At 40.0% G+C, this 14462-nt stretch overlaps 2 protein-coding genes across 2 annotated transcripts; one reads left to right on the forward strand and one right to left on the reverse strand.

Moving 5' to 3' along the window:
- The first annotated feature begins 36 nt into the window (after positions 1-36).
- mlf1 (myeloid leukemia factor 1) lies at positions 37-11637 on the forward strand. The gene is made up of 7 exons (XM_074680162.1): positions 37-1070; positions 1847-2000; positions 9633-9716; positions 9811-9939; positions 10154-10313; positions 10475-10613; positions 10738-11637. Exons 1-7 carry the CDS (start codon positions 1024-1026, stop codon positions 10850-10852), a joined length of 828 nt encoding a protein of 275 aa, XP_074536263.1. The 5' UTR covers positions 37-1023; the 3' UTR covers positions 10853-11637.
- A 705-nt stretch (positions 11638-12342) lies between these two features.
- Positions 12343-13872, reverse strand: med29 (mediator complex subunit 29). Its single transcript, XM_074680164.1, has 4 exons — positions 13657-13872; positions 13460-13518; positions 13266-13350; positions 12343-12889 (listed from the first exon to the last, which is right to left on the reverse strand). Exons 1-4 carry the CDS (start codon positions 13822-13824, stop codon positions 12662-12664), a joined length of 540 nt encoding a protein of 179 aa, XP_074536265.1. The 5' UTR covers positions 13825-13872; the 3' UTR covers positions 12343-12661.
- Positions 13873-14462: the final 590 nt, after the last annotated feature.

A 14462-nucleotide genomic window follows, 5' to 3' on the forward strand; every position in this document is an offset into this window, starting at 1 on the left:
TTTTGAGTAAAATGTCTTTTCCCTGTGTGGGTAACGGTTAAAGAATAGGCCTGTCTCCTGACAGATAACATGTAACAGCACTGGTCTTCATAGAAACAGATAGATGACTCACCCCTATGATAAATAACCACCTAAAAGTAGGCTGACTGATCCTGAAGTAAACTTATCTTTCTGGGCTTAATCATTGGCACATTGGGGGGAAAACATCTTGCTTGTCTCCCCGTGTGCTTCCTGGTTTCAAATCAGTGTTTGCATATGTTTATGTTTGTTCAATGCTGTATTCCTGACCAGGGATTCAAGGCAATGTGGAGTCAACACTCAGGCCTATTTGTGGAACAGCCAGATGGTAATGCTATACTGAGTCTGGGACACAGTGTGTCACTCCCAAACTTACCACTTACTCCTAAATAGTAAATGCTGTAATAAAATAAGTTAAAGAGCACATATAGATGAGTTGCTCAGACGATGGAACTATTATGCTGAATGACAGTGGGTAAATTTTAGTACCATGTGTTTTAATGTCTCTGCGCAGTAAAACTTTACTTGCAGTCACTTAAAAAAATAAAAAGTAAGTTATATAATTAGGGGGATTATTCAGTGTTATCATTATTCACCCTATTCCTTTATTGATTGGATTTGGTTTAAGTGGCTGTAGTTAGGTTACACAGCCCAGTTTACGGTTCTTAAGATAAGCACACATAATATTGACAAGATGCACGTGGTAGATTAGTACAATTTCGTCCTAACAGAAATTTCTAGAGCACCGTTACCATGGCTGCCACGCACAACATTTGGCCCGCGGCAGGGGCCAGTTCAAAGCTGTGAATAACCAGCCACTCAGAAGGCCGGGGTTGAGTCACGTGACCGTTGTCACAGTGAGTTAGTTCTGAATCCTTCTGCATGACAGCACCTCCATAGTAACCTTACCCAGCCTGAGCAGCGGACCAGGGGAACCTGTGCTAAAACGGATTACTCCGCTAAAAACATAAACCTTGTCTCTGTTTACAGCTTCAGAACCCGAAAATGTTCAACAGTCATTTCAGGGAGTTTGAGGAGGATCCGTTTTTTTCGTAAGTAGTTTGAAAAAATGTTTATGTTTATTGTAAGTGTTAATTTTGGAAGTTTTTTGTTTGTTGAAAGTTTAATTGGTCAGCTGCTGTATTAAAAGGGAGTTCTAGTGTACAGAAATAAGTAATGATGGATAAAAAGAAATCAAGTCTCACACCTATGTGCTCCCACCATATTTTATTTCTTTGGCGTTGCTAACGTTTTTTTTTTTTTTTAAAACAAACAAACAAACAAACAAACAAACAATCGAGTGTAAGAGGTGAAATTTATTTCAGTATATTTAAATCATCGTGTTGTATAATACTGCCAGTGTGCACCTTGTAAACTTTTGCGTAGTTAAATTGCATTCATAAATTTTACTGCAACATTTCAACTGAGTTGTTGTTGAAACACAGTGGCAACTGATCTGGGTTTCAGGAGCCTGTAACCTTGCAACTCCTGAAAGATACACCACGTTTTAGTGTGAGATATAATATTATGTAATACCATGGTTTAAAAAGCATGTTCAACTCTGGCAATGTGAGCCTGGGTTACTTGCCCTATGCTTGTGAGGACCCCTGCCAAGTTAGTGTGGACACACTTGAGCCAACTTCTGAGGCAAGTGTAAAAGTGCTGGGATTATTTTACAGAAGCATCTTCTTTCAGTGTACTGAGACTTGCTGACACAAGTAGACACCATTCTTACCCAATGGAGAAACCTTTATCATGGTCTACCTTCTTACTGCAGAGACCTTTATACATAAGTTTCTCATTTTGTCTCCCTTTTCCTCTGCTACAGGGACCCATTCAGGGCCCACAGGGAACACATGCGACACATGATGCGGAGCTTCTCTGAGCCATTTGGTGGGCCCAGTTTAATGGATGGAAGAAACCGCGGCCGTGACATGATAGAACATCCCAGCTCATCCCTTGCACTCAGAGATGAACACAGGGTAAGTACATCTTTAGAAGCAGTCTTTTAACAGCTTTGAGGTATTGATCAATTTTATTTTTTACCAAGGGTCCAGCAAATAAAGCTCCACCCTGTTTATCACAGCATTCACAGACCAGTTACTGACTGACCCACAAACATGTATCCTAGGATCCTTTGGTTCCACTGCTTCAGCAGTTAGCACATATAGTTGAGGCCTTCTTACTGCCTTGTCTGTCTGCTCCTCATTGCGTGTAATCACAGAAGATTAGTGTTTGTAGAAGAGCAAAGTCTACTAAGATTTAGTGGAAGCTGTCCACTGGTAGCTTAACTAGAGCACCACTTACAGAGGTATGGGGCCATGTGAGTCTCTAGTTTAGTGGAAGGGCAACCCCCTTAGCCTCTCAGGACAGTTATATCTGGCCCTTAGGAGCCCTATTTATAGTACATTGTTCCACTGACACACTGCTTTCTTATACACACACAGACTTCTTTAAAACTAAAACTGATAGCACCCCAAAGGGCACTTCTCTGCTGTACTGTGTTGAGCTGCTCATACTGACCTCACCCCATTCAAACTAGTGGTCATATTAACTTAAAAATGCAGGTTGTGCCCAAACATGACTGCGATTGACATTTGTCTCAGGTTGGAATTATTTTATGAAGTTGTGCTCAAATCACAGCCCATATGAAGTGCCCATCAAACAATTTAGTCTGGAATTTTTTTTAGTTTATTTATCTAGCACAGAGACAGTTTCAATCCATCAAGTGTTGTAAAAGCTAACCTTTTCAAAACAGTCAACCCTTCTCTAATTAGATATTCAAGCTAGATCATAGTCTTTGTCCCATGCCTCAATTCATGGCAACTATTTTTATCCCTGATAATAACTTCCTTCAGATTTAGGTCTGACAACCAGCAACCGGCTGTCTTTATTAGCATTAGCAGACAAGAGCTAATGGTAGCATTTGGCAATTTACTAAATGAAATTACCACTGACGGAGAAAGTAAGGGAAGACCTTTTTACTGTTAGTTACGCAGTATAATAGGAAGGGCCTGAATTGTTTACCAGGAACAAAAAAAAGACAAGTCACATACACGCCAAGCCAAAAAAAGCAGTTTTCACAGCAAAAATACACTTGTTTTCAGCCTGGTGCAAAAAAATTGTCTCCCATCTGAATCTCTAATTTTTCTCTATTAGCACAAACTGTATAAGGGGTGGATTTTTTTCTAACCTAGCAGTTAAGAAGATATTTAGGTCGTGAGTTCACCCAATCAGAAGCACATCTCAGCACATGTGACCGCTGTTTTGCTGTTAGTGTGGAGACTTAAAGCCCACATCACTTCCAATATGGCCACACCAGCTCATTTGCGTTTTCAGAAACAGACTGATGATGTTGCGGAAACCATGTTCATTATATCATTATATAGTTTATGGTTACCACATATTTTATATTCGCCTTAAAATATGGCCTGTTTTTACTGCCAGCTGACTTTTCATCTAAGACATCTAAGGAAAATGGTCACATATTAATACAGTGGATTGCCTCAGCAAGTGAAATGGAGCTGTGCTTTGCATCAAGCCCAACCATACCATGAGTGTTAGAGTTTGGCTACATACAAGAGATTAAAAACAGCTGTATTTGTTTGGCCTGTTTGATCCCCAGGCTTATTTGTTCATTTTTACACCAGTCTACCAACTCTATGGCTGGACACATAGGACCTAGTTTGAGATATTATCACATGACTCAGATGTCTGACACCCTCACACTCATCCATATGAAGATAAAAGCAGTCTTTGGTGCCCAGCAGTGGTCAGACGGCTGAAGCTTGGGTGCTGTGCTGTTGGTGGCTTTTAAAGGCATATGTGGGGATGTCATGGACACTCTGCTTTCTTATTGTGGCTCTTTCAGTCCATCTGTTTGGCAGGACATGCCTTGGCAAGGCTGATGCTTTAGCAGCCAGATGACAGACAGACAGACCAGTCTCATATTGCCGTCCAATATCACAGGCGCAAATGTCCACTCAAAAGTGCACTGATACACACACAAACACATACACACACTGTATAAAATACGCTTACAAAAGCGCTGACAAGCACTATTACACAAAGTCACAGCATAAAAAAATAGCATAGACTTGCAGGCATGCAAATGCAAACACACAGGGATCACACACACATAGAATACTGGAAGACTTAATGTGTCTTGTATTCCCAGTGGGAAAACAATCCCTGTGTTGCCTTCCAAAGTTCTCACATTTCCCAGTCTCCTGCCAATAGCTAATACCTGGTTTATATCACCTTTCAAAGCTCTCATTCATACAAGCACTTGTTTATAAAAGCTCTGCTGAATAACTAACACCCGCCATTATGAGCTGGCTGTTCTTTCTTTGTTGATGCAGTTTGATCTGAACTACCTGGTGGAGCAGAGGCTAAAGGTCATGAACAGAGTAGATAATGATGATGTTGTGTTTTTTTTTTTTTTTTTGAGATTCATCATCAGCCTTATCCTTTAAATGAAACAAAAGTGAGAAAGAAGGCTCTGCATAGTGGGATTAAGAAGTTTATTCAGCCCTGATTCAACCCAGAGCCACTTTGAAAATACCATAATCTCCATTATCATACTCAGTGCCCCTTTAGAACATTTGAGGTCTAGTAGTCAGAAAAACATATTAAACAATATTCCTCCTACTCCTCAGTGAAGCACAGCTTCCTATTGAGCTTCACAGTAACCTCACTTCTCCTTTTAAGTATGAATCATATCGACAGAACATGTCTGCCACGGTGTAACTCATATCTCCTCCAGGAGCAGCCTCTCTCTGAGGGCACAGTGGCTGATTCAATATCAGACTGACAGAGAGACAGAAAGTGAATGTCAATCTGCAGTTGTCCAGACAGCCTAAAATAATGTGTTTAAGACCACTGGGTCCATGTTCTTTATTTTGCACCCTCAATCTCTCCTCCTCTGTGCCACAGTCTAAATATAATACTGGCAGATATGTAACCGGCATTTATTAGTTCATACATGCCACTCTGGGATAAAATAGGCTGTGAGGCTTCATAGATAGTGATAGAAGCGTTTTACATCAGCTTGACATTTAAAAAGAGCTGAGAGAGCAGCCTTGGACTCTCTGACCTGTGTTAGATCCACGTCCTGACGGGTCAGTCCAGCCCATTGCTGCCTTCCCAGAATGAGGCTCAGTTTCAGTGTTAAACCCACTCTAATCTCCGGCAATGCAGCCCAATTACACATGGAACACAAGTCATTCAACACCTCACTGATTACGCACAATACCCCAGTGCATCACAACCTCAAAAAATACATTCACACACACACACAGCCGCATAGCAATGGCTGGTGAGATGCTTATCCAGGGCTGCGGGTCATAAACACCTGCTGTCTTGGCCTCGAGAACACAGGGTCTGAATTGAGGCTGCAGCAGGCCCCCCTCCTCACTTGCATGTCTCCTCTTCATGGCCGCACTCCCAGAGGGTTCATGGCCTTGAAGAGTTGCACTTAAGGCTGGGGGGAGCTGTGTAGTTGTGTCAAGGGCTTAGTGACAGATGTAAGACAACACGAAAGCTTACAGGAACCTCAACAAATATGTGAAAGCGTGCTTTTACACGTGTGTATGCAATGAAACATACTGTGTTTTTAAACTGTTTTATTCCTTAGGATATGAGCCGCTCATTGTTGCCTTTTGGCAGTGCCGACAACACGGTCAGTGGAGTTGTCTGTTTGACTGCTGGATGATTCTCATTTTTAAACCCATACTAAGTGCATGATCGGCCTTTTACTGACTGTATGAAGTGGTTCATGAAGAGATCCAAGTTTTTCCTCAGCAGTCACTCAAAACTGACACTGGCACACAAACTTCCATCACTCACTATTTTCATCATACTCATTTTTTTTATCATAATGATGAGCAGGGCTGCACAATTAATTGTTAAAAGTTCGCAATCTTGATTCACACATGTATGTGATGTTGTTACTAAACATGGACTATTCTTCAGCATTTTATTTTACGGGCTTCATTTGAAACGCTACCCTTCTGCTCTATATAAACAACACTGAAACCTTTATAGCAATGAGCCATAGTTATTTTATCAGCCATCAGCCTGCATGTAACTTTTTTTCTTACATCTTCCTGTCAGTAAAACATTTGCCTGCATTTATTTGAACAATTAAGACACTTGATGGCCTACTTTAATCAATCACGTATATCAAAACAATTTTTCATTTTCATTTATTTATGTTCAGAGATATCCAGACCCATTGGCCAATTTCATACTTTTTTACTCATACACTCAATAAAATATTGTTGGCAGGAAACCTGTAAAGTTGACTTTTAATACAGAGAATATACACAAGAGGAATGAATGGAATTGATGAAAAATCCAATTAATAAGGACATTGATAACAGTAAAATCTTATGAATACCCATGAATGACCATTTCAGTACTTTTTTTGTTTAAGTTAATCAGTACAAAAAACATTTTGTGAAAAAAAATCATGCCAGAGAATCGTGGTCTCAGTTCTGAGCAAAAAAAAATCATGACTCACATTTTTGCCAGAATCATGCAGCACTAACGATGAGTCATTTAAACATTGATTTGGTTTTGCCAACTTTCAGTGATCTACTTTTCATGACATGTAAGATGCTGGTACTAGATAATGTTAAAAAGGGTCTCAATTACTTGTTTAAAATCTTAAATCTTTAAGAAAACGTATTGACCTGCTCCCGCCTTCATTGTCCTCTTCCTAACATGTCTTCAAATATAGTTTCCCTCTATCTCTATCCCTTCTCTTTCCCTGAACTTCCCTGAGTTTAAGGGAGTTGGAGCACAAGGCCTGTCACTTATCTATTTGTATCTATCTCCCTCTCCTTTGTTCCCTTATGGTTATTGGTAGTATCCTAACCTGGTGATAAAGGAGGAGAGTTAAAACCGTATATAGTGGGGGTTGCTGCTGGTGACTGGGAGGCATTAAGGGGTCATGTAGAAAGCTAAGTAACTTATTAGTGGAAATTAAAAAGGGAATATTAGGGCTTTTCTATATTGTGAATATGAATAAAAAATGATCATGCTGGATTTCCAAACTAAATGTGTGCAGATCTCCTCGAGATTTGCTAAAATCATTAGGTCACTGCATTAGGACTTCCGAACTGGTTCTATTTTTCAAACTGAACACTGAATTTTACACGTTATGAGACACAAAAAGGGGCACAAATTTACACAACTGAAAAAAGTACAGGAATGCATACTTACAGACAAAACTAGAAAAAAAAACAATAAGGTCAAAAAGTCACATTTTTGCCTTACAACATCAAATCAGAAAGGGTAGGGTTAGGACTTAGTTCATTCTAGTCTGTACCAGTTTCTCTTCTGCATCCTTTTGTAAGGTCAGTCTGTGTCCTCATATGTCCAAAGATAGTTCCTATTGTACATCCATACAGTTCTTTTTTAGCGTTAAGAAGGTACTGTACAGCTGTGGCCAAAAGTTTAAAGAATGGCACAAATTTGGGTTTCCACAAAGTTTGCTGCCACATTTGTTTTAGAATCCTTTGTTAGATGTTTATATGGTGTAATGAAGTCAAATTAAAAGCATGCCATACTTGTGTTAACTTCTTATTGATATTTACAGTGTTTAATCTTCTTCTTTGAGATTTCTGCGATTTGCCTCTGCATGCTGATATCATTTTCTGGGGAGAATCTTGAATGATGGTGACCCATTCTTGTCTATTCAGTACCTGGAGTTGATCACAGCATGTGGGTCATTTTTTGTTCACCTTCTCTTTTTGAGGATTGAACTCAGGTTCTCAATGGGATTGAGATCTAGGAGTTTCCTGTCCATGGACCCAAAATTTAAATGTTTTGTTCAACGAGCCACTGGGTGATCACTTCCTCATCATGCTAGAAAAAACACTGTTCATGCTCCTGGATCACTGGGAGAAGTTGCCCTTAGAGGATGTTTGCTACCATTCTTTATTAATGGCAGTGTTTTTAGGCAACATTTCGAGCAAATCCACTCCCCTGGATGACAAGCAACGCTACACATAAACGGTGTCAGGTTCATTGCTGGCAAGACACAGGACTCATGGTAGCACTCACCTTTTCCTGAAGGGGGCTTCATCAGACTAAGTCCTCTGCAGTCCAATCCCCATACTTCCTGCAGAATGTCAGAGTGGCGGCTCTGCTACTCTTCTTGACACAAAGTCATCCTCCAAAGACCTTTGTCTCACCGTGCATTCAGATGCTCTCACACCTACTCTCTGCCATTCCTGAGCAAGCTCTGCGCTGGTGATGAACCTCTTCTGGACATGGTCCTGGCACCTGCCTGACTTTCTTGGGTGCCCAGAAGTCTTTGTCACTGCAATTGAACCACTCTGGTGATTTGATAAATGGTTGATTGGGGTGCTATCTTACAAGCAGCATTGTCCTTGCCTGTCAAACCCTTTTGATGCAATGCAACAATGACTGCAGGTTTCCTTTGAAATTACCATGGTGAACAGAAGAAAACTTTAAAGCACCACTACCCTTTTGTAGCAACCAGTCTGCTCTTCAGAAGAAGCATGACAGAGTGATACCAGCTCATTAACCTTTTCTCCTGAGCTAACGAGATTTTTGTGATTAGGTCATTTTTCATGGCATGGGATGAGTTTTCAGTTAATTGCAATTTATCTGATCATTTGTCACATTGTAGAGTTAATACAAACTGCCACCAAAAGAACTGAGGCAGCAAACTGTGTGAAAACCAAAATTTGTGCCATTCTCAAAACTTTTGGCCACGACTGTACATCTTAGTTGGAGGAGTGCAAGTCAAACCAAAGCAGGGCCCAATTTCAACCACAGGGATCTCCAATGCACACTAGAGGGGGCTATTATGCTTCAACATACATATGCATTTTTATAGATCACACTTTGTGATGGAGGTCCATTCCCCTATAGTTATTAAACTTGTCCATACAAGGGTTAAGGGAGAAAGTCAGCTTTTCCATGTCACAGTTCCAATCCAGTGGTCTTTTGTTGGGGTTTCTGTTGTTAGCCACATTTTTTAGCTGGTTGCCAGCATTATCTTAATCAGATACAAATCCTATGAATTGTTTGTGGATGTCAAATTCCTGAAGATATATTGTACAGAAATCATGTTTAACCTCAAACCCTGTTATTGATTTGAGCATCTGAACAATTTGGATTTCCTGACTGGTTCATGACACATTGGATAGGTGGGCCTTGAACACCAAGGTCGACCCATGGCGCATCAGAGGAAAGGGGTTTTGAGGAGCAGGGAGCCTTAAAGAGACAGTAGCTAAAATGAAGTGTTTCAGATAGAGACTGAAATAAAGGTTTCTCAAACACCAGTGTGAGGTAACTAGGGATTCTTTTAGGCTGTAAAAATGTAGAGCAACCGCAGAAAAAACACAGAACTAAATATTTTTCTTTGCATGCTGATTTGGTTTACTGTTATGAATGTCACTGGGTCACATGAAGTGTTAAAATGTGAATGTACGTGTCCCAGATGGCACAGATTGCATGACACATTTAGCTCTCTGTGCTCTGTGCACACATGGAGGGGTTAGCAGGCTGTTAATACTCAGTGAACATGTGTCTGGCTGTTTTAACTCTTACGACTCTTTTTCTTTTATGTTTATCAGGAAATGATGAGGAACCCTTTTGGCATGTTTGACAGCATGATGTCCAACATGAGAAACAGGATGGAGGACATGCACAGGAACTTTGTGAGTCCACTCATCGAATGATTTAGTGCCATTTTATTTTCCGTAGCGGTACATGACCTGTTGTTCCACAACCATGTGTGTTTGTGTGTTTCAGGAGAACATGTCCTCAGATTCAAACATCCACTCGTTCAGCTCCTCATCAGTCATGACATATTCCAAAGTTGGAAATGAGCCTCCCAAGGTCTTCCAGGCATCCTCATCGACACGCCGTGCCCCTGGAGGGGTAAGTTCCCATCACCTGACCTGTGTCCCTGCATTTTATCACAGTACATTAGAGTTGCACAGTCACGTACACTGAGATTTGGAAGTTGATCTGTCTGTGAATAAATCACTCATTCAGTCCTACTTGTATTGATCAGTCAAACCAGCAGCTCTACTTTTCCACAGGATATTGACTGCTTATTTCTGGCTTTGGTATTTTTTTGTTTCTTCACCAGATTAAGGAGACAAGACACTCACTCAAAGACTCCGAAAGCGGGGTGGAGAAGATGTCCATTGGTCACCACATCCAGGACAGGGGACATGTCGTTGAGAAGAAATACAACAAAAAGACAGGAGAGAAGGAGTTTAACCAGGACTTTCAGAATATGGATGAATGTACGTTGATGCCAACGGCTACTTTGTACTCTTTGATAGTCTGTCCTCAGTTATGTTTGTTTTGGATGTTACAGAAGCTACACAGTTGAATAAAATAATGAACCACAGTGACTTCAACCGTCTCAAGTATTTCTAACTTGATCCTGATCATCAACCCACAGCTGAGGCTCAGACTTTTGACTCAGAGTGGCAGGAGGAGGTATCCAAGTTCCAGTCTTCTGCTCCCATGTCTCATCGGGCAGAGCCTCGACTCCGGGGGGTCCACAGGGCAGCTCTCACTGGTCCTGAGCAGGCACACAGGTATTTATCACATGCTCTCTCTCTATAGTGATATGTTATATGAGTACAGTGATCATGATGGTTCTGAAAATAGTATAGTTTTGGTTGTTACTAACAGCTTTATGTTTTGTTTTGTTTTTCACAGAGACAAACCAAAGGGCAAGACTGAGGTCAAGACTGAGGGCAAGACTGAGGGGAGGACTGAGGGGAAGACTGAGAGGAAGGGCACTGTGAAATTCTCAGACTCTGCAAAGCAGTGAAAACATCCATCTCTGGGCTTATTAAAGTCATTAAGCAAGGCATTAAACAGATCAGTCTTGTGATATGTACACACACACACACACACACACACGCACACACACACGCACACGCACACACACACACACACGCACACACACACACACACACACTGACCCTGGTTTCATAAAAACAGGCAGGGGGCACCAGAAGTGCAATTAAATTACATAAGAGACTATGGGAAACAAGTTAGCAGAAATTCTAAATCTATATGTAATGAAATAAAAGTCTGGCATGCTTAGAAAGAATGGGTTAAAGGAATGTGATTAATATTTCACTCGCGGCTTGCTGACACTGGGGAAAGTTGTGTTTCTATGAATGGAATAGTTTTAAAAGAGATAAAATTCAATACAGGACAAACCTCAGCATGTGATGAAGGGTCTAAGGCACAGCTTGTCGTAACACTTTGAAATTCAAAAAGCAATCAGGCTCTCATGTAATACTCAGACTGCTAAATGACACAAAGTGTAGTTACTTTAGTGTTTCAAATCATCTAATGCACTCAGAAAGGGTTTACTTTTATTTGTCACTGTATTGTCTTGTCCCTGATGCTCAAGTTCTATATATATTGTATCTTCTGTAACCTTTGTATAAAGAAAAATGTACTTTTCCCTTTTTATATGTGACTTTGTTTTTCAACTGATAACTGTGCTGCATGGCACAATGAGTTCTTGACATGACTGGATATTCTCAGCAATTATGGCCTTGATCTTGTATATTTTTTCATGCTTTTAATGTAAGATGTGTGCTAACATGAACTGCTGTATAAAAATAAAACATGAAAACATAAAGATTTAAATGTTCTTTAATTTAATATTTACAAGCGTTATTTTTAATTGTGCCTGAAGAACCAGTTATTTATTTTTTATGTTAAACCAGTGGTTTATTAATTCACTGCATTTATGTAATACTGTTATAATACTGGTGTTATAAGAGGATGTATTGTGATGACGCTCCCCTGTCTGTTTGGTAGTGTTGTGGGGGTGATATTTTTGGACCAGAGCACTTGTCAGTAAGTCAGAATGGACTGAGATGTTTCACAGCTGCAAGCCCACGTGCTTGTGTATCAGCCTTAATTTATCTCTAAGCTGCCTTCCACATACAGATAGGACTATCTAAGAACCTCTGACCAATAGTTTGGCACAGATCAGTGTATATTTTAGGATGAGTCCTCAGTCAGTCAAGGGATACACCGTGCAAAGACCACAGTGTTGCAAGTATCTTGAATGGCAACCCTGAGTCTTTATCAGAAAGATACTTTTACTCTCTGTAATTTTTGTGTTTAACCTCTCACTACTACTCTGGAAAAGATCTAGTGCATTTACATCGTCACTCCAGTACCTGATGCACTTAACTCATATCAATCATGCAGTTACATTACATTCTCCTTGATAAAGCTGTTATTGACAGATAGGTCTCACATTTTGCATCTTGAAGGAAGAGGAAGCAAGTGTAATAATGGACAGGTTTTAATATTAAATACAAGTAGGCTACAAAAGACATGTGAATAACAAGCTGGTGGGTGCACTTCTACCTCCACCTGCTGGTCAATTTCAGGAAAGGACTTTATCAGGGGAGTATTTACACAGCAGTTGCAAGAAAACAAGAGATAATTAACAAAAGTGTTTTAAAAAAAAACAAGATCATGAGAAGGAGAACAGCATCAAAACTAAAATAGCATTTCAATACAAGATTTGAAAAAACTTGAAATCTTACATCATTCTTTAGCTGACAGGATAAGCAAAAAAGTTTGGGGTGAGTCAGGTCCAAGTCTACATGATTCCCTGAGGCTGTCCCTTTCCTGCGATCTTCTTAGAACACTCCAGCAAAGCATTGTGGATATCTTTGGCGCAGGATATCTGAGACTTGATCATACCAAGGTATTGGGCATAAGACATGGACTCGGTCTGCACCGTGTCTGGCTTGGTGGCTGTCGGTACCAGGTTGGGTGAATGTTTGGCACTATCAATGCTCTGGGAGAGACACTCATATGCCAGTCGCTAGAAAGAGAAACAATGTCAGTTTGTTAATATTTTAATACGATTAGGTTTGAACCAACATCTACTGTTGACATTTTTTAAACTTGTCGAGAAGCATTGTTAAGATTATCACTATTACTCCATTGAATGATTTCAAAGATAATCTCTAAAGCTAGTCAATTCATAACGGGCACAATGTCTTATTCCTACCACCTTTAGTAAACTATATGTTTAAGCTGTTAAACTACCGAAAGTACTTGTAATATATTCAAAGTGAAATAAAGAAATGTACTCAATTTAATCTTTGGTAATCAGTAAAGATCAAAGTGACCCAGCCTTCGGCCCAACACTAAATCAGAGTGACATGCGTGTTTGTGTGTGACGTGTTTACTCTTACCAAGCACAGCTCCAGTTGATCGCACAGGGCATAAAACTCCTCCAGGCTTTTATCAAAGCGCTGCACAGAGGTGTCGCTGCTTTTTCTAGTGGAGGAGAAAATGGGAACGGAGAAAAAGGGCAAATGATTAAGAGACTAAATGATAATTGTATCCTTCTTTAACGGTGTTGAAGTGAAACCTTAAAGCAACTTACATGCCGTTGTCGATTGATGTGTTATGGGACAAATTGAGGGATGCAATCTTCATCAAATTCTGAAAATATAGAAAATAAATACAGTATAGCGGCACCACAACACCTACTTTCAGCATATAACGTATTTAATAAAGTTGTAAAACGGCATTTCAATTAATCGTCTGAACAAGACGATTTGTGTACACGGGTTTAATTACCTGCAGGCTCTCCTTCAGCTGTGGTATTAACATCTTAAATCTATGAACAGGGTCAAAGTCCTGCTGTTGGCTAAGTTGCTGCTGCTGTTGTTGTTGCTGTTGTAATGTAGTGGGTTGTTGTAATCCAGGTTGTGCCATAGGTCCGCCGGGTTGCTGCTGGGACGCCATCTTCCCCGGCTCTGACTTGTGATTTCCGGAAAATGGAACAACATCCGTTTTTTTCTTTCAAAATAAGAGCACGGAAGCGTCATTGGGTTGCACTTGCTGTACCCGTCTGTCTTCTGTGGTCTTTACTCACACACAACTTCATCACAGTTTAACATCTTATGGTAACAGCAGTACATCTTAATTAATCATAAAGGTCAGCGTAAGAGTCATTCAGTCATGTTTATTAACAGTTTATTTTATACCCTTTTATTTTTGATCATCGTACAGAGTTGTGGATCACGTGTGTTTTCAGAGTTGTAGCCAGAGACTGCGCTTGAATATGATCTTCTGAATCACTGCTTTTTAATTGTTAAAAGGGTGTTTCACAGTTTAACAGGTAGATTCGTCATTCTGTAGATTGACTTGTCCAGTTTCTCTGGAGTTTCTGATCAACAAAAAGACAAAAAAAAAAAAGGGAAGGAAAACATAAAAAGTACCCCAGAGAAAGATAATCATCTTATAATCAATCCATGTAACTCTTAATATCCAGTTATAAAACCCATGAATTGTTCAAAACATCTCAAAAAGATAAAACACATTATTTTTATAGCACATTTATTCTGTTGATCCCCTGTTACCTTCATGAAAGAGAGCTCGCA

Source organism: Halichoeres trimaculatus, unplaced genomic scaffold, assembly GCF_033239565.1.
Source record: "Halichoeres trimaculatus isolate MK-OKI-2021-1 unplaced genomic scaffold, fHalTri1.1 fHalTri1_scaffold_9, whole genome shotgun sequence".
Classification (NCBI taxonomy): Eukaryota; Metazoa; Chordata; class Actinopteri; order Labriformes; family Labridae; genus Halichoeres; species Halichoeres trimaculatus.